The sequence below is a fragment of the Papio anubis genome, chromosome 11 (assembly GCF_008728515.1).
Source record: "Papio anubis isolate 15944 chromosome 11, Panubis1.0, whole genome shotgun sequence".
In the NCBI taxonomy this organism is placed as follows: Eukaryota; Metazoa; Chordata; class Mammalia; order Primates; family Cercopithecidae; genus Papio; species Papio anubis.
In genome coordinates this window covers 74445610-74469592 of record NC_044986.1, presented here as the reverse complement: position 1 = coordinate 74469592, position 23983 = coordinate 74445610, and the positions used below count along the sequence as shown (strand labels likewise).

At 51.1% G+C, this 23983-nt stretch overlaps 1 protein-coding gene across 2 annotated transcripts in view; it reads left to right on the top strand.

The window, feature by feature from the left end:
- Positions 1-23983, top strand: part of DLG5 (discs large MAGUK scaffold protein 5) — a 135701-nt gene that overhangs the window by 102176 nt on the left and 9542 nt on the right. For both annotated transcript variants that reach the window (XM_017962866.3, XM_017962867.3), the window contains exons 14-27: positions 102-194; positions 2511-3530; positions 4592-4715; positions 5136-5280; positions 6651-6763; positions 7427-7516; positions 7801-7951; positions 12109-12271; positions 12428-12561; positions 13265-13405; positions 14615-14798; positions 16397-16545; positions 17405-17575; positions 18464-18660. In XM_017962866.3, coding sequence (XP_017818355.2) covers positions 102-194; positions 2511-3530; positions 4592-4715; positions 5136-5280; positions 6651-6763; positions 7427-7516; positions 7801-7951; positions 12109-12271; positions 12428-12561; positions 13265-13405; positions 14615-14798; positions 16397-16545; positions 17405-17575; positions 18464-18660 — 2875 coding nt within the window. The remainder of the gene's footprint in view (positions 1-101; positions 195-2510; positions 3531-4591; positions 4716-5135; positions 5281-6650; positions 6764-7426; positions 7517-7800; positions 7952-12108; positions 12272-12427; positions 12562-13264; positions 13406-14614; positions 14799-16396; positions 16546-17404; positions 17576-18463; positions 18661-23983) is intronic.

The following is a 23983-nucleotide window of genomic DNA, read 5'->3' as shown; positions in this document are numbered from 1 at the left end:
GGTGACTGTCTAGCACAGGAGGTTAGGTGGGCAGAGACCCCAACCTGGTAGGCCTGAGGCCGCTCTGCCTGTGGCCTGACGTGCTCTCTGTCCTGCTCTAGATCAATGGCATTGCACTGGACAACAAGTCTCTGAATGAATGTGAATCTCTGCTGCGGAGCTGCCAGGACTCCCTGACCCTGTCCCTCCTGAAGGTAAGGGCTGGACGTGGCTCCGCTCTCATAGTCAGGAGTATGGGCAAAGCCCTGACTCCACACAGCCACGCTACTCCTCAGGGTCACAGGATCCTTGAGAACAGGGTGGGGATTTACCGAGTGCAGTGGGGGCAGGAACCCTGCCTGGACGCTGGCCTGCAATCAAAAAACCGCAATCAAGGCCATGTTGGGCACAGTTGGGTACATTTGAATCTGGACCTGATAATTAGATGGCCTTAAGGAATTGTTGCCAATTTTCCTAGGTATGATGATGGCACTGGGGTTGTTATACAGGAGAATGGCCTTATTTGGGGGAGGTACAAACTAAAGTTGTTAGAAGTGATGTGTCATGGCCAGGCATGGTGGCTCATGTCTGTAATCCCAACACTTTGGGAGGCCAAGGCAGTCGAATCACTTGAGCCCAGCAACACAGCAAGACCTTGCCTCTACAGAAAATACAAAAAGCCCAGGAGGTCGAGGTGGCAGTGAGCCGTGATCGTGCCACTGCACTCCAGCCTGGGTGACAAAGTGAGACCCTGTCTCAAAAATGAAAGGAAGGGGCTGGGCGCGATGGCTCATGCCTGTAATCCCAGCACTTTGGGAGGCAGGTGGATCACCTCAGGTCGGGAGTTCAAGAGCAGCCTGACCAACATGGAGAAACCCCATCTCTACTAAAAATACAAAAATAGCCGGACGTGGTGGCTCATTCCTGTAATCTCAGCTACTCAGGAGCCTGAGGCAAGAGAATCGCTTGAACCCAGGAGGTAGAGGTTGCAGTGAGCTGAGATCATGCCTTTGCACTCCAGCCTGGGTAACAAGAGTGAAACTCCATCTCAAAAAAAAAAAAAAAAAAAAAAAAAAGAGAAAAAGGAAGGGAAGTGACATGTCATGATCTTCGTAACTTGCTTTCCAATGTTCTGTAGTATCATTATAGATACAGACAAAAAGACAATTTAGTGAAATATCGTTGAATCTACATGGTACATTTATGGACATTTATTATACTTTTCTACATATTTGAAAAGTTTAATAATAGAAAGTTAGAAAAAATAGGCCCAATTTAGAAAACATCTCTTAATGAAATGGCTGGGCCTATTTTTTCTAACTTTCTATTAAGAGATATTTTCTAAATTAACTATTTTCAAATTAATTGACTTTTTTTTGGAAACAGTTTTATGTTTATGGAAAAGTTGGGCTGATACAGAATTCTTAGTACTCTCTCAACCACCCCACCACCACCATCCCCACTCCTGTCCCTAAGTTTCCCCAATTTTGGCATTTTGCATTAGTGTAGTTAGTACATGCGTTACAATTAGCGAGCCAATGTGGATGCATTAGTATTAACTATAATGCATAGTTTACATTGAGGTTCAGTCTTGGTGGTGTATTTTCTGTGAGTTTTGATGCAGGTAATGACATGTACCACCATTATAATATCATACACAGTAGTTTCACTGCTCTAAACATTCCCTATGCTCCCCATATTTATCCAAGCCCCTGGCAACAACTGATCCTTTTACTGCCTCCAGGCTTGTGTGTTTTCCAGAATGTCATAGAGTTGGAATCACAGAGTATATAGAGTGGCTTCTTCACTTGCTAATATACACTGAAGGTTCCTCCACGTCGTTTCAGTTCTTTTTAGTGCTAATTAATATTCCGTTGTCTGAGTGTACCACAAGAGATATATTTTTAACAATGAATTTTTACTTTTATGTTTAATATTTAAAAAAATACTCAAGACATTATGCAGGTGATTTCCTTTTTTTTTTTTTTTGAGACAGAGCCTTGCTCTGTCACCCAGGCTAGAGTGCAGTGGTGTGATCTCACTTCACTGCAATCTCCATCTCCCGGGTTCAAGTGATTCTCCTGCCTCAGCCTCCCAAGTAGCTGGGACTACTGGTGCACGCCACCGTGCCTGGCTTATTTTTATAACTTTAGTAGAGACGGGGTTTCACCATATTGGTCAGGCTGGTCTTGAACTCCTGACCTCATGACCTGCCTGCCTCGGCCTCCCAAAGTGCTGGGATTACAGGCATGAATCACCGTGCCCGGCCCAGGTGATTTCAGAAAGTGTTCAAAGTTAATAAAACTTTGACTCTTCTTTGAGTTCAGAGTGACCAGGGCCATGAGAAAACTTCTCCATTAGGAAGAAGCACATGTGTTTGTGTGTATGTGCGTCTCTGTCTGTCTGTCTCTTTTTTAAGGGGCAGGTGGCCCATTCCTGACCATTGCTTTACCTGTGGGGATGGTTTTCAGTGGCAGCTCCAAGTCCTGCCATCTCACTTTCTCTCTCACTCCTCTGCAATCCCTGCCTAGGTGTTCCCTCAGAGCTCCTCGTGGAGTGGCCAGAACATTTTTGAAAATATCAAAGACTCTGATAAGATGCTGAGTTTTCGAGCCCATGGCCCGGAAGTCCAGGCTCATAACAAACGGAATTTGATACAGCACAATAACTCCACGCAGACAGACATCTTCTACACGGACAGGCTGGAAGACAGGAAGGAGCCAGGCCCCCCAGGAGGCAGCAGCTCCTTTCTGCACAAGCCATTCCCTGGGGGACCCTTGCAGGTCTGCCCCCAGGCCTGTCCCAGTGCCTCTGAGCGTAGCCTGAGCTCCTTCCGCTCAGATGCCTCTGGGGACCGTGGCTTTGGGCTGGTGGATGTGCGTAGCCGGCGGCCACTGCTGCCCTTTGAGACAGAGGTGGGCCCCTGTGGGGTTGGGGAGGCCCCCCTGGACAAGGTGGACTCTGAAGGCTCCAACAGTGGCGGGACCTGGCCCAAGGCCGTGCTCAGCTCCACGGCAGCGCCTGAGAAGCTCTCCGTTTATAAGAAGCCAAAGCAAAGAAAGTCCATCTTTGACCCTAACACTTTCAAACGCCCCCAGACACCCCCCAAAATAGATTACCTGCTGCCAGGTCCTGGGCCTGCTCACTCTCCCCAGCCCTCCAAGAGGGCAGGGCCTCTGACACCCCCAAAACCTCCCAGAAGGAGCGACTCCATTAAGTTCCAGCACAGGCTAGAGACTAGCTCCGAGTCAGAGGCCACTCTGGTGGGCAGCTCCCCATCCACTAGTCCCCCAAGTGCCCTGCCCCCCGATGTGGACCCCGGGGAGCCCATGCACGCATCACCCCCTCGCAAGGCCAGGGTCCGCATCGCTTCCAGCTACTACCCTGAAGGAGATGGAGACTCCTCCTACCTGCCGGCCAAGAAATCCTGTGATGAGGACCTCACCTCCCAGAAGGTGGACGAGCTGGGGCAGAAGCGTCGCCGGCCAAAATCTGCTCCCAGTTTTCGGCCTAAGCTTGCTCCAGTAGTGATTCCTGCTCAGTTCCTGGAGGTAGTGCTGAGCCCCAGGGTGCAGGGAGGGGGAGGCCTGGGGGGGCAGTTGGCCAAAGGAGGGCTGCTGAGTGGCCCTGCACCAGTGTTCCAGGCTCCTGTTTAGCCTGGTACCTTTGCCTTTGCTGTTGGACTCAAGTGGGAAGTGGCCCAGCTAGGAGGTAGGTAAGTGGAGTGGAAATGCGTGGTAGTGGGAGTGTGACACAAGAGGGGAACACCTTGGACATAGCATTTGGTTTGCTTTTTTAATAAGAAGCTTTTGAACTTAACAAAACCTAGGGCATGGACTTGCCTTGAAGGGCTAGGGAGATGAGGTGGCACATGTGAGGCTGAGTGGGCAGCAGGACGGCCTTATTGTGTGTGCTGTCATAGTTTCCAGAAGAGTGAGATTGCTGGGGACTGTGGAAAGCATCTCAGGCACCAGTCCACACTGCTCACTGGGGACAGAGAGCTTCCCACAGGCCTGCACATCAGACAGAGTTGTATGTGCCTGATACACGTGTGCATTCTCACCTTTTACATGATCTCTATGTGAAAGATTCATTCTCTGTGGTTTTCTTCTGAAGTAAAGCTGCTCCCTTGCAGATGTGTAAGGCAACATGAATGGGCAACACTTCTCTCCAGCTGTCCCCTCCTGTGCCCCAGTGGGAGGAGCTGGTTCCTGGGACAGAAACTGGCTTGCAGAGCTGCCCAAGCGCTCTACTGTTTTCGTGTTTGTTTTTTTTTGTTTTCCCCAAAACGGAGTCTCGCTCTGTTACCCAGGCCTGAGTGCAGTGGTGCAGTCCTGGCTCACTGCAACTGCTGCCCCCCGAGTTCAAGCGATTCTCCTGCCTCAGCCTCCCAAGTAGCTGGGATTACAGGCACCCACTACCATGCCCAGGTAATTTTTGTATTTTTAGTAAAGATGGGGTTTCGCCATGTTGGCCAGGATGGTCTCAAACTCCTGACCTCAGGTGATCCGCCTGTCTCAGCCTCCCAAAGTGCTGGGATTACAGGTGTGAGCCACAGTGCCCAGCCACGCTCCACTCTTTCTAGCAGACACTCTTGCTCTTGAATCTGCAGGAACAGAAGTGTGTCCCAGCCAGTGGAGAACTCTCCCCGGAGCTCCAGGAGTGGGCACCTTACTCACCTGGGCATTCCAGCCGGCATAGCAACCCCCCGCTATACCCTAGCAGGCCGTCTGTGGGTGAGTCAGCCAGCCAGGGGCTGGGGCTGAGGGTCGGTGTAAACTCGGGATGCCTAGTCTCCAGGGAGAGGGGAGGCAGCATTTCAGAGAGCTGCCATGACTTTTCAGCCCTGAGGTCCAGGGAACTGGGAAATGCTGCCCTGTCTGGGATGGTTTGTCTTGTAGCCATGACATGTCTAAGCTTGTCAAAATGCTTTCTCCCCTGGGTAATAGGAAGCATGAAAGAGACTTCCCCACTTTTTACAGATGGAGACAGGCCAGGAGCCACAGCCACATTGTGAATTGATGGTTAAAACTCATCTCCCAAGTCCTTTTCCCAAAAGACTGGGGCTGCGTCCTGGGATACAGGGAAAAGGCTTGTTTAAGTCCAGGGCTGGCTGGGTCCTTTGGGGCGACTCTTCTCACCAAGCGCATTTCTAGGCACTGTTCCCCGGAGTTTGACCCCCAGCACCACCGTGAGCTCCATCCTGCGGAACCCCATCTACACTGTGCGTAGCCACAGGGTTGGCCCCTGCAGCTCTCCACCTGCGGCCCGAGATGCTGGCCCCCAGGGTTTGCATCCCAGGTATGTGAAGACACCTTACGCTTCTCTACCCCAGCTGCCCAAGCCCGCCAGGACATGGAACCACTGGTGCATAAAGAGGCTCACTGGTGGAGAAGCTTCCTTGCCTGACTGGGAGGGGCTGGCTAGAGCAGCACAGGGAAGGGAGCCTTAAGGCTGCTTTCTGAATTAATCAGCACAAGGTTTCAAAAGGTACTGAAGGACTTGATAGTGATAGCAACTGATATTTGAGTGCTTATGTCCCAGCCACTGTGCCCAGACCTTTATGAATATCATTTCACCGAATCAACAGCAACCTCATGGGCTAAGTCCTGTTACTGTCTCTGTCTTCAAGATGAGGAAACTGATACTTCATAAGAGGGTGGGCTGGCTCCAGGCCACTGTTACTCATTCATTTGACAGATTTTTTTTGAGCACCTACTGCATGCCTTGGTCTATCCTAATTATAAGAGAATACAATGCAGAACTAAACAGATTAGCTTCCAGCTCATGTGGTGTGGTTTTACAAATGTGGGAGGCAGACAGAAAAAAAATGAACGAAATAATATCAGATGGTGACGAGAGGCTATGAAGGTGGTCAAACAGGGTGACAGGCTGGGCTGTGACTTGGAAGAGGGTGGCAAGTTAGAGTGGGTGGTCAGAAAGGGCCCTGTGGCAGAGGGGATGCTGCTGTGACCAGAAGGAGGAAAGAGGCCAGCCGTACAAGACCTGGACTGGAGCCTCCAGGGAGAAGGGCCATCAGTGCCAAGGCCAGGGTACCCGGGCACAGTGGTGGGAGCTTGGCAAAGGGACAGCGAGTCAGGAAGAGGTTTGAGGTCACAGGGACCTGCAGCCGTGATAAAAAGTTTGGATTTTATTCTAAGGACAGTGGAGACCACTGGAGAGTTTAAGCAGAGAAGAGATGTCATCTCATTGCATAGCCAGAAAAAGACGCTGTTGAGGCCTGGCCTCAGGGCAGCCTGACGTGGGCGATCCCTGCTCTGCCGTCCAGTTTCCTAGGCACACTGTCCTGAGTGAGGCACATAGGTCCCCTCCCCAAAGTCCTCTGTGCCCATCTTGTCCCTCCTTACCCACTTCCTGGGAGAATAGGTTCCCCCTCCCCGGGCCCACCCAGGTTCCAGAGCCTCTGTTTTTTATCACTTCCTCCTAGTGAGCCTAATCCTGACCCCATGGCTGAAGTGGGTATGACACTGGCCACCCCGTGTGTGTGGCCTTTTCTACTGCTTGAAGGCTATCGTTGGCCGATCATCAGTGGCTCCTGGGCCTCCCTTCTGCCTGCTTGGGAAGCCTTGGCTGGTCTGTGTGTTTCTTCCCAGTGGCCACATCTGTTTCTGTGTCTCTTCCGGAACTCCTCACCTCTTGTTTTTACGCAGTGTCCAGCACCAGGGACGCCTGAGCCTGGACCTGAGCCACAGGGCCTGCAGCGACTACTCTGAGATGAGAGCCACCCACGGGTCCAACTCACTGCCCTCCAGCGCCCGCCTCGGTAACTGCACCATTTGGAGTTTGTGCTGCTGCGGGTGCCAAGCTTTTCATCTCTGCCTGCATCCTAATGTCCAGATCTGTGGGTGGGCTCCCCACACGAGCTCCTGTCACCTCCTGGGACTGAGCTCATTTCCCTACTGGGAAGGGCTGCTTCCTTCACGGGCCAGCGATGCCCATGCTGCTGTCAGAGCCATTGTTTTCGCCTTTTGCTTTCTGTGGGGCCCTTATGGTCATTCAGGTGCTCGCTCAGCTAGGAGCCTTGCTCCCTGTCCCTGAGGTTGTTGGCCTCATTCTGGACTGTTTTATATGGCTCTTCATACATTTTTGTATGGAAAGTGAACCCCAGAGGAGAGTCAGACAGAGGTAGCCCTTGGCGATCTTGGGGGAGCAGATGGAGCCGCCGCTGTGTCACTTAGGCTGCTGTTCCGTGGCTGGAAGTGAGACTTGTGTGCGTCTATTCTGGAGCAGTCTGTGCCTGCACAGTTTATTGAGATAAATGTTAAACGTCTGCTTTTCCTGACTGTTCCACATCAAGGCTCCCTTGGGAGTAAACAGCAGGGCCCAGCTTTGCGTTTATCATCCTGACTGGTAGCCTGGTGGAGAGGGAGGACAGGGTGGTGTTTAACCACAAGGCCTGAAGTTTTGTTCCCATATGGAACAATAGGTTCTTCGAGTAACTTGCAATTCAAGGCGGAACGCATTAAAATCCCATCAACACCAAGATATCCGCGGTCTGTCGTGGGCTCTGACAGAGGTAAGGACTTCTGGACACTCCCATCTGTCCTGCTTTTCCTGCAGTCTGATTCCTCATGGTGGAGTCTCTGGGCTTAGCTGAGAACTTCATAGTCATCTCAGTCAGTCAGTAAAAATTCACTGAACCCAGCAGTAGGCCTGGTGATGTGGGAGGTAGGGGGCAACGCAGAGCCCAGCATCGAACTCCAGACTATGCAATGCAGTGGGGATAGGCTGCCTCTTGATCTTGGCTGTTGGGGAAGTGAGATGGGGGTTCACAACGGCATTACCTGCTCCTCTCTGCAGGCTCAGTGTCACATTCTGAATGCAGCACTCCTCCGCAGTCACCCCTGAACATCGACACCCTGTCCTCTTGTAGCCAGTCCCAGGCCTCAGCCTCCACATTGCCCAGAATCGCTGTCAACCCCGCCTCCCTCGGGGAGCGGAGAAAGGACAGGTGAGTGTGGCCAGTCATCGGTGGCGTGGGTAAACCAGTGGACAGTGTGCACCCTGGCAGTGGGCCCGGGCTCTGCAGGGAAGGGGCTTAGTAGAAGCAGCAGGAGTAGCTTGGGTGTCCCAGCATTTGCCGGTATCACCAGTAAGTGCCATAGGGCACTGGATGCAGGGAGGTGGGGCACGTGTGGATGGCAAGGCAGGGAGCCCAGTGGGCTCACAGTAGATGATGCTGGAAACGACCTGACGGTGATTGTGCCATCATGGCACCGTTTACACCGTCCTGGGCCCTTGTTCAAGCACTTTACATGTGGCTAAGTCACGAGATTCTTCCAGGGACCTTGTCAGTGTCGTTATTATTGTTATCCCTGTTTCACAGTTGAGGAAACTGGATCCAGACGTTGGAGTGACAGACCTGTGGCCACGTGGTTAGCGGCTGGCACCGGGACTCATTCTTACCCTTTGCTTTTCCCTCTCACTCGAAGCTTTCTGTTATGAAATAAAATATACACAGGAAGAAAGTGTATAAAGCATAAATGTACAGCCTAGCTTTTTACTGGTTCATTTTAGAATGCAGGTCCATCTTAGGTTTCAGGTTGACTGTAGGCTTGCTGTCTGTCCAGAGGCACCTCCTCTGTGGAGTCCGTCCCCCCTGCGCACTATGCACACACATCCCTCTGTGTTGTTCCCCTAGACGAAACTTACTAGATTGTGTTTATATTTAATAGCTTCTGTCCAGATTGTAGATCTTAAAGAGCTCTGATTAAAATTAAACTTTATTTAATCACCAAAAGAAACACAGCTACTCTCGTTCATTTGAATCCAGAAAGCTGAGGCCTCTGTAGCTAGGAGCCTCAGCATGGGTGGGCCGTATATTAAGAAAATCTTTTTTGTTGTTGTTGTTGAGACAGTTTTGCTCTTGTCCCCCAGGCTGGAGTGCAGTGGTGCAATCTTGGCTCACTGCAATCTCCGCCTCCCCAGTTCAAGTGATTCTCTTGCCTCAGCTTCCCGAGTGGCTGGGATTACAGGCGCCCACCACCACGCCTGGCTAATTTGTGTATTTTTGGTGGAGACGGGGTTTCACCATGTTGGTCAAGCTGGTCTTGAACTCCTGACCTCAGGTGATCCGTGGGCCTTGGCCTCCCAAAATGTTGGGATTACAGACGTGAGCCACCGCGCCCAGCCAGAGAAAATCTTATATTTGACTTGAAAATCTGAACTTAAAAGGCAACAAACCAGAGAACCTGAGGGGTAACGGAAGGACACCAAAACACAGCGGCCCGGCCCCAATAGGGGAATTGGGTGTAACTCATAGGAAGTGCTGACGGAGCTCTTACCATGTGGCACGTGCAGGAGCATGCTGGCCTGTTTTACTCAGCCCCGGCCCTGGCCACGGAGAGGACGGGACTTTCCCCAAGTGAAGTGGGTTCTTCAGTTGTGGAAAGGGCCTTGCCACCCACCGTCAGGCATTCCCTTAGCTCCTTGCAGGGCATGGAGAGCCAGGACCTGCTCCAGAAGGGAGAAAAATGTGAGTGACTCCTGCCCTCATGGTGGTTAGGATCCGATTGGAGATGAAATTTGACATGTGTGACCTGACTGAGCAACAGCTTTCTTTTTAAAAATAGCCCCGTTTCCCAGATTCTGAAGTATAGTATTTTATACTTGTTATGGAAAATCGGGGACATAGAAAAGTAGGAAGAAGGCCGAGTGCGGTGGTTCATGCCTGTAATCCCAGCACTTTGGGAGGCTGAGGCAGGTGGATCACCTGAGGTCAGGAATTCGAGACCAGCCTGGCCAACATGGTGAAACCCCATCTCTACTAAAAATACAAAAATTAGTCAGGCATGGTGGCGGGCGCCTGTAGTCCCTGCTACTCAGGAGGCTGAGGCAGGAGAATTGCTTGAACCCGGGAGGCAGAGGTTGTAGTGAGCTGAGATCGCGGCACTGCACTCCAGCCTGGATGACAGAGTAAGACTCCGTCTCAAAAAATAAAAAGCAGACAAGTAGAAGAAAAAAGTCACAGATAATCTCTTCAACAAGAGATTCAATTGCCTTTACCCTTTGGAAATATATATGTATATATATTACATGCTTTATTATTTATGTACATAATTACATCTCCCTTAATGTTATGTTTTTAGCTATTTGTAATAGTTTAAGTATACTTTATAAACCTCTTTTGAGAAGCAGCTATTGTTTAGAGAAAACTTTGCATATTATAAACAATTCAAATAATTCAGAAGACTAAAAAGTAAAGATTATCTCTGGCTAGGCGAGATAGCTTATGCCTGTAATCCCAACACTTTGGGTGGTTGAAATGGGCGGATCACCTGAGGTCAGGAGTTTGAGACCAGCCTGGCCAACATGGTGAAACCCTGTCTCTACTAAAAACAAAAATTAGCTGGGCCTGATGGTGCACACCTGTAATCCCAGCTACTTGGGAGGCTGAGGCAGGAGAATTGTTGGAATCTGGGAGGTGGAGGTTGCAGTGAGCTGAGATCATGCCACTGCACTCCAGCCTGGGTGACAGAGCGAGAATCCATCTCCAAAAAAAAAAAAAAAAAGAAAGAAAAAAAGATTATCTCGGATCCCCTCACCTGGAGACACCATTGTTAACACTTGGTAATGTCCTGCGTAAGAAGCCTCCTTGTGCATAAATCCACGCATACTTGTGTATGCAGATGCAGATAAATATAAGTGAAATGATGCTGATTGGGCCTCCCCACCCCGTGGTGCGTCCGTCCCTTACATCTTTGCATGTCGCTGGAACCTGAGAACCTGCTTCAGATCGTCATTCTGTCGTGTGGCTATTGCTGTGACTTAGTCGCTTGCTCCTTTATTGTGATAACACCTGTTGTATGGAGGTGGACCTCTTTCTGCTCTGGGTCTCTGTTTCATCATCTAAGGCTGGAGCAGGAGGGTGATCTGGGGGTGGCTGTGTGCTGAGGGCTCTGCAGCTGTCCACAGCACGGGGCTCTAATCTGTGTTGCATCGAAAGGGACTGTGGGTGTAGGCTGGGGTGGATCTGTCTGAGCTGGAGGGTCAAGGGAGGACTTCTAGAGTGGGCAAGTTTGGGAAGTGGGAACACTTTGGAGGGTGGGAGAGAGCAGGGACAACTCCAGAATAATTTTAATCTCCTCTTCCCAAGAGGGCTGGGCCACAGGGCCGCAGGCTGAGAGTGCCAATCGGGAAGCTGCTCTGCCTCCAGGTGGCTGGGGTGGGGTGGTTTAGGTGCCTCCCTGCTGGAATCTATCCCGACCATGTGCTGTAGAGGGGACCTGGACTGGCCCCCTCAGCCTTTGGCTATATGGTTTTATCCTGTGAGGAAAAGCTCAGGTGTCCACACCCTGGAGGAATGAGGCCCTGGGCGGCGTGAAGTCCCGACGGGAGGCTCCGCATCACTCGACTGTCTTTTCCGTTATGTTCCAGGTGTCTCTGATTGTCTTTCTCCTCTGAGCGTCCCTTCTTTCTACCCTTTGTCACCTTCCAGATGTCTCTGCCACCACAGATCTCTTCTGAGGTTGCCCGTGGCCACCAGGCCCAGGCCTTCCACCATGCGGTTGGCTTGCCCAGAGGCTCCCCACCGAGCCCCTGCCCCAGTGCCCTTGGGTACACTGGACAGCCCCAGGGCAGCAAGTGCATGACTGCAGCCTTGCTCCTAGCTGCCTCCTCCCTTTACAAAGGCTTGGGTCTGCAGCGGCTTAATTTCCATGACCAGTTTGCATCACTCTGTGTAGCCAGTAAACATAAAAATGGATTATTTTCTGTTGCCCCCTCAGGATGGAATGTCATCCCAAGAGCCATCTCTTTTCCTCGGAGGGCATCTCGAGCCCCCCGGAGTTTGTAATTGCATATTGTGGGGCAGCTTCTCTCCTATAATGAAAATCTGCATGTATCAGTGTTGATAGTTCACACAGATCGTTCTCTGTGTCTTTGGCCTGGGTGGTTGCGTGTCTGGGTGTGCTGGCTCGTGTTGCGTGAGGCTGTGGGAATGTGGTCCTTTGTCACACAGGGGTAGGCCCACCGTGTCCCCATGTAGCTGTGTCACAATGGGAGCATCCAGGCTTGGGACCCTTTCTGCACTGCCTGATTGGAGAACTCAGGCTCTCCCCAACCCTTTTGTTTGACCCTGAGTCCCCGAAACTTTTGACTTTTCCTTAGGCCTTATGTGGAGGAGCCACGCCACGTGAAGGTGCAGAAGGGCTCAGAGCCACTGGGCATCTCCATCGTGAGTGGAGAGAAGGGTGGCATCTATGTCTCCAAGGTGACCGTGGGGAGCATCGCTCACCAGGCTGGCCTGGAGTACGGGGATCAGTTACTGGAGGTGAGAGGGAGCTGCCCTCCTGCATGGCGCCCATGGAAACCTGCCCTTCTTCCCCCCTCCTCCTCCTAGGGAACCGCAGTGCTCCCAAGTCCCTAGGGCCTCCTCCCTGTCCACAGCCCCGACTCCATCACTGAGCCCCTCCTGATGTTTCCCCAGTTCAATGGCATAAACCTGCGGAGCGCCACGGAGCAGCAGGCACGGCTCATCATCGGGCAGCAGTGTGATACCATCACCATCCTGGCCCAGTACAACCCCCACGTGCACCAGCTCAGCAGTCACTCTCGGTCCAGGTGAGCGTGGGCCTCCCCGGGCCGTCTGGGCTGGGGGTGGAGAGGTGGGTGTGGCAGCACTCCACTCATTGCAGGGAGACTCAGGGTGACAGCTGCAAGTTCTGAGGATCCTACTGCTGCTAAAGAGAGAATTGACCAGCCCTGGATTTTGGAAAAGGGGCATATAGAGAGAGGCTGTCTTCTCCTGAAATGGGGTGTGAAAACAGATGGCTGTGGTCCCCCTGAACAGCAGCGGCCTGTGGTAGCCAGGAGCTGTGGCCCTGGGGGTGGATTCTCACTCAAAGTGTTTGGCTCCCTGTCCAGGAGCAGACGCTGTACACCTGTCTGTATCTGCCCCTGAGTTGTGGGTGGAAGGGCAGAAAAGAAGGGGAGGCATGCCCGGCAGTGCTGCGTCACAAGCTCAGCAGGAGAGATGGGATGCACAGGCAGAGGAAAAGGGACAGGACGCGCACAGCTCCCCGAGGCCAGATGCCTTTGGAGGGGGCCCCTGAGCTGAGGACAGGTGGAGGGGAGAGGACAGGTGGATGCTTTGGGGTGGATGTCATGGGTCCAGGCTTCTAATGTGTCTGTTCTGCTCAGGGCACAGGGTGCAGGGCTGTGTGACCCGGTCCCCATTTATAGCTCAGACCTAGTTGCCACAGGAGCGGGGGTGGCTCTGGGTATCTTTATACTGCTCCTTATCCCTCCTGTCCTCCGTCTCCAGCTCACACCTGGACCCTGCCGGTACCCACTCCACTCTCCAGGGCAGCGGCACCACCACCCCGGAGCATCCCTCTCTCATTGACCCACTGATGGAGCAGGACGAGGGGCCTAGCACCCCCCCAGCCAAGCAGAGCAGCTCCAGGTCAGCAGATATGTGCTGTGAGCCTTCCCTGTGTCCACTTCGGCTGGGTGGGGCTGAGCACATTCTCCAAGTGGCGTGGGCACTGGGCAGCTGGCCTCATATGCTGCAGGCCACACACCAGGTCTTCAGGAATTGGGCTGGGAGCACAGCATTCCTTTTTTCCCTCCCTGCTCTCTTTTCCTTTCTCTTTTTCTCCTGTTTTCTAATTGACTTGTTCTTTCCCCTGCATCTTCTCTTTCTCTTCTCCTTTTCTCATTCACTCGCTTTCTGAGTCTGTCTTTGGACACATTCCCACAGTCGTCACCCCGCCAGGCCCTGGGCTCTGGCCACCCACAGCAGTGCTTCCCTCAACGAGGTGGCAGACCAGTGCCGGGCATAGTGTGCAGCACAGTCAAAACTGCTGGCCGCCGCGCAGGAAGATCACTGGAGTGTGGCAGGGGAGGTGGCAGCTGGATTAAAATGTTCAGGACAGGCAAGAGCCAGGGGTGGGCAAGTCCAGGCCAAGGGAGCAGCAGAGTTCAGGAGGAGGAAGAGCTGTGTCTCCAGCACTGAGAGGCCTTCACTAAGCCTTGGGCAGCATCTCACAGAATGAGGCCAGCTCTGCATTCTCTATACCAGAGTTTGTCACTGGGAACTTACCTGCTGCAAGGTTTTCCTCCCAGGCTGGCATCTCCCCTGAAGCCCTCTTTATCTGTTTCCAACGCTGTCCCATCTCTCTCCCTCCATGTGTTCAGCAGCTTACTTTCAGCTTCCCTCCCTTGATTGTAAGTGCCTTGATGGCAAGGGGCTCCTCTTCACGAGTTAGCAGTTCTTGGTCTATAGAAGTTGCTTGGTAGACATTTGCTGAATGCGTTGCTGTGCTCTGGACAGTGAGGCCAACTTTACCTTTCCTTAGGAAGAACTAAGGAAAATGGGTGTGATCCCCATGGGAGGGAGGCCATCCTGATCTCTAAGGCATGAGATTGATAGCCGGGCCTGGGAGCCTGGGTTTTGACTTCCCACTCAACTGACTTTGGACCTGGGGTCTTGCCTTCATCTCCAGTGCACCTCAGCATCCTGCCCTGAACGCCGAGCCAGTAGAACTGGCGGCCACCTCTCAGCTCCCTGGGTTCAGGCAGAAAGCGATTAAGACACTGGCCACTGCTTTGTCTTTTTGTGCCTCCTCCCTCCTTGTGCACAGTTGAGGAACTTTGTTTTGTTTCCTGAAAGGATTGCGGGAGATACCAACAAGAAGACCCTGGAGCCACGTGTTGTCTTCATCAAAAAGTCCCAGCTGGAGCTTGGGGTGCACTTGTGTGGTGGGAACCTGCATGGGGTGTTTGTGGCTGAGGTGGAGGATGACAGTCCTGCCAAGGGTCCTGACGGCCTCGTGCCAGGGGACCTCATCCTGGAGGTGAGTTCTGAGCTGCTGAGTAGGCCAGGCCTCCATCTACCTGCCCCAGGTGGCTTGCTGCCATCTCAGGTGGCACCAAAGACAGAGGAGTACAGCCTCTCATCTGGTGAGCCAGTCAGGGCTGACTTCTGTTGTTGAGGCAGAGTCTTGCTCTGTTGCTTAGGCTGGAGTGCACTGGCACAATCTCGGCTCACTGCAACCTTCGCTTCCCAGGTTCAAGCGGTTCTTCTGCCTCAGCCTTCCGAGTAGCTGGGACTACAGGCGTGTGCCACAATACCAAGCTAATTTTTATATTTTTAGTAGAGACCAGATTTCACCATGTTGCCCAGGCTGGTCTCAAACTCCTGACCTCAAGTGATCTGCCCACCTTGGCCTTCCAAAGTGCTATGATGACAGGCATGAGCTACCGTGCCCAGCCTCAGGGTTGATTTTTTTTTTTGAGACGGAGTTTTGCTCTTGTTGCCCACGCTGGAGTACAGTGGCACAATCTTGGTTCACTGCAACTTCTGCCTCCCAGGTTCAAGCGATTCTCCTGCCTCAGCCACCTGAGTAGCTGAGATTACAGGTGCGCGCCAACATGCCCAGCTAATTTTGTTTTGTATTTTTAGTAGAGACGGGGTTTTATCACATTGGACAGGCTGGTCTCAAACTCCTGACCTCAGGTGATCCACCTGCCTTGGCCTCCCAAAGTACAGGGATTACAGGTGTGAGCCACTGTGCCTGGCCAGGGTTGATTTTTAATCCCTGTAAACCCAGAATCCTGCCAAGCCCCTTTGAGCAGGTCCCTGTGAAGCCAGGTAGGCCATCGAGGGAACCTGAGGGCAGAGCCTTGGCTCAGGCCCTGGGCACCAGGAGGTGCTTGCCCTCAGGTGGTGTAGCTGCAGGACTGTTCTGATGAGAGAGGATGGTTTTTCTCTGTGGTCTCCTGCCTCATGGGGGAGATGGTTTGTGAGAATATAAAGGCACAAGTTGGGCTGGGCTTGGTGGCTCACACCTGTAATCCCAGAACTTTAGGAGGCCAAGGTGGGAGAATTGCTTGAGCCCAGGAGTTCAAGACCAGCCTGGGCAACATAGTGAGACCCTATCTTTACAAAAAACAAAACAAAATTTAGCCAGGCGTGGTGGAGTGTGCCTGTAGTCCCAGCTACTCTGGAGGCTGAGGTGGGAGGATCACTTGAGCTTAGGAGGTCTGGGCTACAGTGAGCTGTGATTGCACTACTGCACTCAGTCTGTGTGACAGAGGGGAGACCCTGTTTCAAAAAATAAATAAATAAAAGCACAGGTAGCATCAGCAAGAGGAAGGGCCCTATTCTGAAAAGCCCAGACTTGCTGGTCACCAGAACAGGGTTTTTCCTGGATAAGCTGTCAAGGGCAGAGCAGCCACTTGGCAGAGGACCTGATGTCCAGGGAGCATGCACGGGAGCTGGAGGCTGGGGAGACCGTGAAGACTCAGCCCTTCCTGCAGAGGGGAGGCAGGCAGAGTCTCAGTTAAGGAGGGATGTGGAATTTCTGCCATATGGTCAGCACTGGCCCCTCTCGAATGCCCATGCTGTCCCCTGGCTTCTGCCTTCTGACACATCCACCCCCATCCCTGGCAGTATGGCAGCCTGGACGTGCGGAATAAGACAGTGGAGGAGGTCTACGTGGAAATGCTGAAGCCCAGGGATGGCGTCCGCCTGAAGGTGCAGTACCGCCCCGAGGAGTTCACAAAGGCCAAGGGCCTGCCTGGTGACAGCTTCTACATCAGGTACCAGTGGCTGGGGAATCAGTGGGAGATTTGGGGACAGAGGACAGGCTTTCATTGGAGATTCTCTTCCTGGTAAATGGCTGTCTGTTTCTTGCCCCACAAGGCTGGGGCCATGATCATCATTCCTTGACACTCAAATCTGCACACTTATTTATGGTGAGATGATTGTGACTTAGAACAACCTTTAGGGCTTAAAGAAACAGGTGGGCTCCTTTAGGGCTTAAGGCCTGGAGAATTTGGAGGCAGTCAAGCCCCGTTTTCCTGTGTGCTGTGCTCCTTTTTTTCTGGTGTCCCCCAAGCCAGGTTTGCAGATCCCTCTGCAGTGTGTGTGGACTTCCAGGCATCTTTAGTGCCCTTACTACTGTATGAAATGCTGTGGGCATTTAGGGATGGCAGCAGGCTTTCTAGGAGGAGCTCAGAGCTTTCTTCTCATTTCCTAAGATCCGAGATCACAGAAAGCATGAGAACACTGATGCGGTACAACTCCCTGTCTCTAGGGTAGGAGATGACATGTTTCCATCCTAGGGAGATTCCAGTCTGTGGGAACCAGGGGCCTGGGCTTCGAGGAGGGAGGCAACTGGGAAAGGCCACCTGGAAAGGGAAGTTATGGCCTCAGATCTTGGCGAGTTCTTTCTGATGGGGATGTGCCCTCAGTGTTAGGGGAGCAAAGGCAGTCTTTGTCCCTTTATGTAAAACACAGGGCTCCCCACTTTGAGAATCACCACCTCGGCGGTTCCTGATCAAGTTTGGAGATAGCTCAAAGCAGAATATCAGCCTTAGGGGCCTGGCCACAAAAGGCACCTTGTTTGTCCTCGGTGACCAGAGCTGCCTATCATGTTCCCTCTGTGCTGTGGTCCAGGGCCCTGTACGACCGGCTGGCAGATGTGGAGCATGAGCTGAGCTTTAAGAAGGATGACATTCTCTACGTGGATGACACCTTGCCCCAGGGCACGTTTGGGTCCTGGATGGCTTGGCAGCTGGACGAGAATGCCCAGAAGATCCAGCGTGGGCAGATTCCCAGCAAATATGTGTAAGTGTTCTCTGGGTCTGGGGCGGGGTGGGGCAGGGGTCGCTGAGGGCCACCAGCCATGGAGCTGTCCCATGGGAGGGGGCTGGGGCCAGGGCTGCCGGAGGAGAGATTCTGCTTCTCATCTTAGCTTCTGCTCTCTACGTTTTGACAAAAGTGCTGGTCTAAAAAGCTGCTCCTAATGTGAGTCAGTGCTGCATAGAGCACAGTGGTGGGTCAGGAGGCGTTACTTGTTTTAGAAAAATGGATTTATGGAGATACTTACGCCTTGCTGCTCCCTCACAGTGTACCATTCAGTGGTTTTCAGCATATTCATAGGTGTGTGCAGCCGCCACCACAGTTAATTTTAGAGCATTTCCATCACCTCAAACAAACCCCAGACCCATTAGCTGTCAGCTGCTTATCCTACTGTCCTCCCACCCAGCCCTCAGCCCTAGGCAGCCACTACTTCACTTCTGATACCCACGGGTTTCCCTGTCTGGACTCCTGTGTGGATGGGATTGCATAGTGTGACCTTTCGTCTGGCTCGTCACTGAGCATGTTTTCGAGGCAGCCTGCATCCCTGCATCATTTCCCTTCTATGGCAGGAAGTGTAACTCGTCGCCAAGTGAAGGCTGTCCTAGCAGTTCTTTTTGACACTGAGCTGAATATGCTGTAGTAGAAAAAATCACCTGCTCTGAGAGCTTGCCCTGGTGCTGGTGTTCGTGTCGCTCCACAGGATGTACCGAGGGGTCCCAGGGGCATGGGAGGAGATGTAGCCTTGAGACCTGCCAAGGAGTGTAGGGGGAGCCTGGTGCCTGGCCCACCCTTGCTTTTCTCACCAGGAAGGTCGGGTAGGGTAAGGCAGCAGGGTCTCGATGGCCCTGCCCAGCATTGTCCCCTGTGCCACAGGATGGACCAAGAATTCTCCAGGAGGCTCAGCATGTCTGAAGTCAAAGATGATAATAGCGCCACAAAGACACTGTCGGCGGCTGCACGCCGGTCCTTTTTTCGGAGGAAACACAAGCACAAACGCAGCGGATCCAAGGATGGGAAAGACCTACTCTCCTTGGATGCCTTTTCCAATGACTCCATTCCACTCTTTGAAGGCAAGTGGCCGAGCTCATTTTCCAGTGGGCTCTCCAGATGGGGTTTGCTGTGGATCCAGGAGCTCCACAACTGGGACTTAAAGAAAAGAGAGGCTTACTTTGCATTGTGCACAAGTCTGAAGGTGTGTGTCTGGCTTGGCGGGGGGTGCTGCCATCTTCAGAGCCACATCTATGGGGTGTGGCTTCTATCCTCCCGGTCACTGCCTGTCAGTGCAACCAGCACATCCCTGTTTCAGGCAGCAGGAGGAAGGAAGGGGTAAGACAGAAGTGTGCCTCAGCTGAGCGTGCCTCTTTCAGCAGCTATCTGGAAGCCCTAACCTGTGACTTCGACTTACATCTCATTGTCCACTCGCATGTGCAAGAGAGGTCAAAAAGGCATGTTTTGGCCAGGCACAGTAGCTCACACCTTTAATCCCAGCACTTCGGGAGGCCGAGGTGGGTGGATCACCTGAAGTCGGGAGTTCGAGACCAGCCTGGCCAACGTGGTGAAACCCTGTCTCTACTAAAAATACAAAAATTAGCCAGGTGTGGTGGCATGCGCCTGTAATCCCAGCTACTTGGGAGACTGAGGCAGGAAAATCGCCTGAACCCAGGAGGCGGAGGTTGCAGTGAGCCAAGATCGTTCCATTGTACTCCAGCCTGGGTGACAGAGCAAGATCCTGTCTCAAAAAATAATAATTAAAACAAGAAGAAAAGGCATGTTTCAGTTGGGTGCATTGCTGGCCTCAGTACGAGGTTCAGTTACTAAGGAAGAATGGAGGGATGGCTATTGGGTAGGCAAAAAGCAATCTCTGCTGAGTGCCTTGCTTGCCATTTGTTTTTAGGTTATTACAGGCTGCTTGGTAGTGACCAAGAGCCATCGGTTTCTGCAGAACATCTGCATTTCTGGCCTCAGTCCTCTGTTCATTAACAACTCTTATATGATACTTCTGGGGCAAGATGCTAATCCTGGGCTGGAGTTGAGTAATAGGAGATGTCAGACATCCCCTAGTAAACAGTCCTTGTGGAAAGGATGCATTTGTCCTTTAAAGCAAGAGGTCCTTAGGAACGTGGCACCCAGGGCCCTGGTGTGTGTCTACTGTCCTAGAACATACCCTCCCTGGCAATCAGGTATGGGGGTGGCAGTGAGCAGCAGAGTGTAGGGCAGCTGGCTGCCTCCCTCCCTCCCTTCCCTTTTCACAATGAAGACCTTAGGCCTAGGGAGTTGAGTGGATCACACTGTAGTTCATGGCCCCCTGTCACTATCAGCTGGGACAAGGGTTGGCAAACTATCGGCCATGGACTGAGTCTGGACCACTGCCTATTTTTAGATGGTCTGTGAGCTAAACATGGGTTTTTACACTTTTTAAAATGTAAGATGTAAAAAATCTGTTAGCCCTTTGCTGATAACAGTTGCTTAATTTTGCCGTTTTGCCTTCAAAGCCTAAAGTATTTACTATCTTGCCCCTTAAAGAAAAAGTTTAGGCCAGGCATGGTGGCACACACCTGTAATCCCAGCACTTTGGGAGGCTGAGGTGGGTGGATCACTTGAGGCAGGGAGTTCAAGACCAGCCTAGCCAACATGGTGAAACCCCATCTCTACTAAAAAAAATACAAAAATTAGCCTGGTGTGGTGGCTCATGCCTGTAGTTCCAGCTACTGAAGAGGCTGAGGCAGGAAGATTGCTTCAGCCTGGGGGGTCAAAGCTGCAGTGAGCTGTGATCATGCTACTGCACTCTAGCCCCGGCAACAGAGTGAGACCCTGTCTCAAAAAAGTAAAATAAAAAATAAATAAATAAATAAATAAATAAATAAATAAAAATTGCCAACCTGTTATTCAAGGCAAGGTTTCTCTCTTATTTTGCTTTTTGGTTTTCCTTCACTCTCTTTGGTCTCCACTCTTGTGCCCTCTGCTCCTTTCTCTGCAGGTGCCATTTCCGGTATATTTGGCATTTGTCGAGTGGTGTTAGCGTCTTTGAAAAATAGCCCTTTGTCTATTCTTCCTTTTAGCTCTTCAGGTCTTTTTCAGTACATATCTTGAAGTTGTCGTGAGGTACATACACCTTTTGCATTGTTATACCTTCCTGGTAAATTGACCTTTTTATGATTATAAAATGCCCTTCTTGATCTCCAGGAATGTTTCTTGCTGAAAGTCTATTTTATGTGATATTTTTATTGACATTACCAGTTTTCTTTTGGTTATCTTTGGCACAGTTTATCTTTTTCTTTTACTTCAAACTTTTCTGTCACTTTATATTTAAATATCCCTTGTAAGTAGCATGTGGGACTTTAAATCCACTGTGGCAATGTGTCTTTTTAAAAATTTTATCCAAGTGTAACATACATACAGCAATGCGCACATTCATTTACAGAAAAGTGAGCAGCGTGAGGAATTTCCACAATCTGAACACCCTTGTGACAGTCTTGATTGTTTCATCAGGAGTATTTACCCTATTACATAAAGTAGACATTTGCCATCTTACTGTTTGTTTTCTATTCATTCTACCTCATCTATGTTTGTCCCTTCTTGCTTTTTAAAAATGAATCATGTGTTTGTTTTATTCTGCCCCTATACCATCTACTATTATCCTTTCACATCTACTAGTGTTGTTTCTATTTTATTCTTTTGGGGGTTAAACTAGATGTCACAGCGTGCACCTTTGACTTACTGCTAGGAGAAATCATTGCTTTGACTACTTCCCTGATAATTGTAAAACAGGAAACCACTAACTCCATTTGTCTCTTTTCTAGCTTTGATACTATTCTCATTTTATTTTACTATTATTTTAGTTTTTGAGGCAGAATCTCGCTCTGTCACCCAGGCTGGAGTGCAGTGGTGAGATCTCGGCTCACTGCAACCTCCGCCTCCCAGGCTCAAGCAATTTTCCTGCCTCAGCCTGCCAAGTGGCTGGGATTACAGGCACCTGTCACCACATGTGGTTAATTTTTGTATTTTTAGTAAAGATGGAGTTTCACCATGTTGGCCAGGCTGGTCTTGAAACTCCTGACCTCAGTGAGCCGCCCTCCTCAGCCTCCCAAAGTGCTGGGATTACAGGCACAAGGCACTGTGCCCGGCCATACTTTTCTCATTTTAATTCTACAGCTACTTTAACTCCGACTCAGTCTATCCATTTGCACATCAGTTATTCATCAGTTTTTGCCTTTTACATTTCCATTGCTCCTCGTTCCTTCCTGCAGTTTTGTGCTTCTTTCTTACTTTGTTTTCTTTCTGCTAACCAACTCGCAGAAATGTTTTTCTTATAATGCAGGTTTGTTGGTGACACATCCTGTCAGTGTTTGTGTCTGAAAATGTCCATTTTAATATTGTTTTTGGAGATTTTCACTGGATATAGAATTCTAGATTGGTGGATGTTTTCCTTGGGTGCTTTAAAGATACCATTCCTGGTCCATGGCTCTCTTTGTGTAGTAGTTTCCCGTGGCTGCTGTACCCAATTACCACAGACTGTGTGTGGCTTCAAACACACGGGTTTATCCTCCCAGTTCCGGAGGCCAGAAGTCCACACTCAGGACCACTGGGTCAGTCAAATTGTTGGCCAGCCTTCGCTCCCTCGGGGCTTGAGGAGAGAGCCTGTTCCTTGCCCCTGCCAGCTTCTGGTGGCTGCCACCAGGCCTTTGCTGTGGCCACATCACTGTCACCTTCAAATTTCATCCACTCCGTCTTCACGTCACCTCCTGTTCCACGTGGGTCTGTCTGTCAACTCCCTCTGCCTCTCAGAGGACCCATGGGGTTTTATTTAGGACCCACCTACCCAGATACTCCAGGAAAAGCCCCTCCTCCCAAGGCCTTTAACTGAATCATTGCTTCTTTTGTTGCATAAGGTAATGCTCATGGGATCTGGGGCTTAGGACGTGAATCAGTCTTTGGGGGACACTTGTCAGCCTGCCATGCTCATTGCAGGTGAGAAGTCATCCTTGCAGGCTCAGTGCCGAAGGCAGTGCCACCACCCGTCCACCACCATGGGTGGGTAGGGTTTTCTCTGCCTTTCTTTCTCAGAAAGAAATTTCTTAATTTCTTACCATACCATGCTTCCACCGTGTGGTTTTCTTTGTGTTTATCCTGCTCAGAAGGTTCTTAGCGCTTTTTACATCTATAGCTTGGTGGTGTGGTCGGTTTTGGAGATTCCTGGCTGCAGTTTCTTTCATACTGCTTCTGTGCTGACCTCGCCTCTCCTCGGGGTGTTCAGTCTTCGACCATACCATGTCTGTCTCCTATCTTCTGGGCTCTTTTTCTCCTGTATTTTCCACTTCTTTCTTTCTCTCCATGATTCAGCCAGCCTGGTTGTTTTCTAGTCACCTTTTTTCATGTTCATTATTCCATTATGTTCTTACTTTCAGAAATTGTATTTTATTTATCACTCTAGAGTTTCTACTTGGTTCCTTTTTACCAGGCTTTAATTCTCTGCTGAGACTTTCCCTCTTGTCATCTGTCCTCTTAAATACTTTAGTCATATTTTTTTAAAGACCGCGTTTGGTAACTGTCATGTGTGGTCATCCCTGAGTCTCTTTCTGTGGTCTTTGTTTTTCTTGGTCCTGCCCCATGATATGCCTGGTTATTGTTTATTGAGATGTCAGAAGTTATGTTTAGGGGATTTTCGGGGCTCTGAGTGATGTTGCTGGCCTCCAGAGAGGGTCTGCCCTCTGCTCTGGAGATAGCCGCTGCTCGCAGATCACCTCGATCCAGCCACAGGCTCAGCTGACCTCAGGATGGGTTGCAGCTTTTGTGCAGCTGGTGGCTCACCCTGACCCTAGGGGGCGGCCCACCGGTGGTCCCAGCCTGGGGTGTTCCTTAGTGCCGCTCCTCGCTAGGGAGCCTTGACTTCCAGTTTCTCACTCTTCAGCACTGGGAGGCCATGGAACACTCTACTCTGCTCAGTGTCTCAGTGACTTTCTTAGATGCTTAGCTTCTTGCTTTTCACAGCTTAAGAATTTGGCAAATAGTTTTAAGGGAAAACCTCTGATATCAGACTTAGTTCTTTGCCCTTCCCTTCCTCTGGAATCATGACCCATCAGGTCGTGGCAGCCCTGAACTCCGTTTCGATCTCACCTGCTTTGGAGATTTTCAGAAACTTTTTGTGGGTTCTCGGTCCTTAGCGGCCCTCTGCCCGGGTTCTCAGCCCTCAGCAGCGGCCCTCTGCCTGGGTTCTCAGCCCTCAGCAGCGGCCCTCTGCCTGGGTTCTCTGCCCCTCACTCTCACTTTAGAAGTCTCTAGTTGCTCTGAAGGGGGAAAGGCCTGCAGAATGTCAGCTTCTACTACTCCAATTTCCTTCTCTCCAGGATCTTGGCATCTCAAATCCTGTTTGTCTCTGCCACTCTACGATGCCTT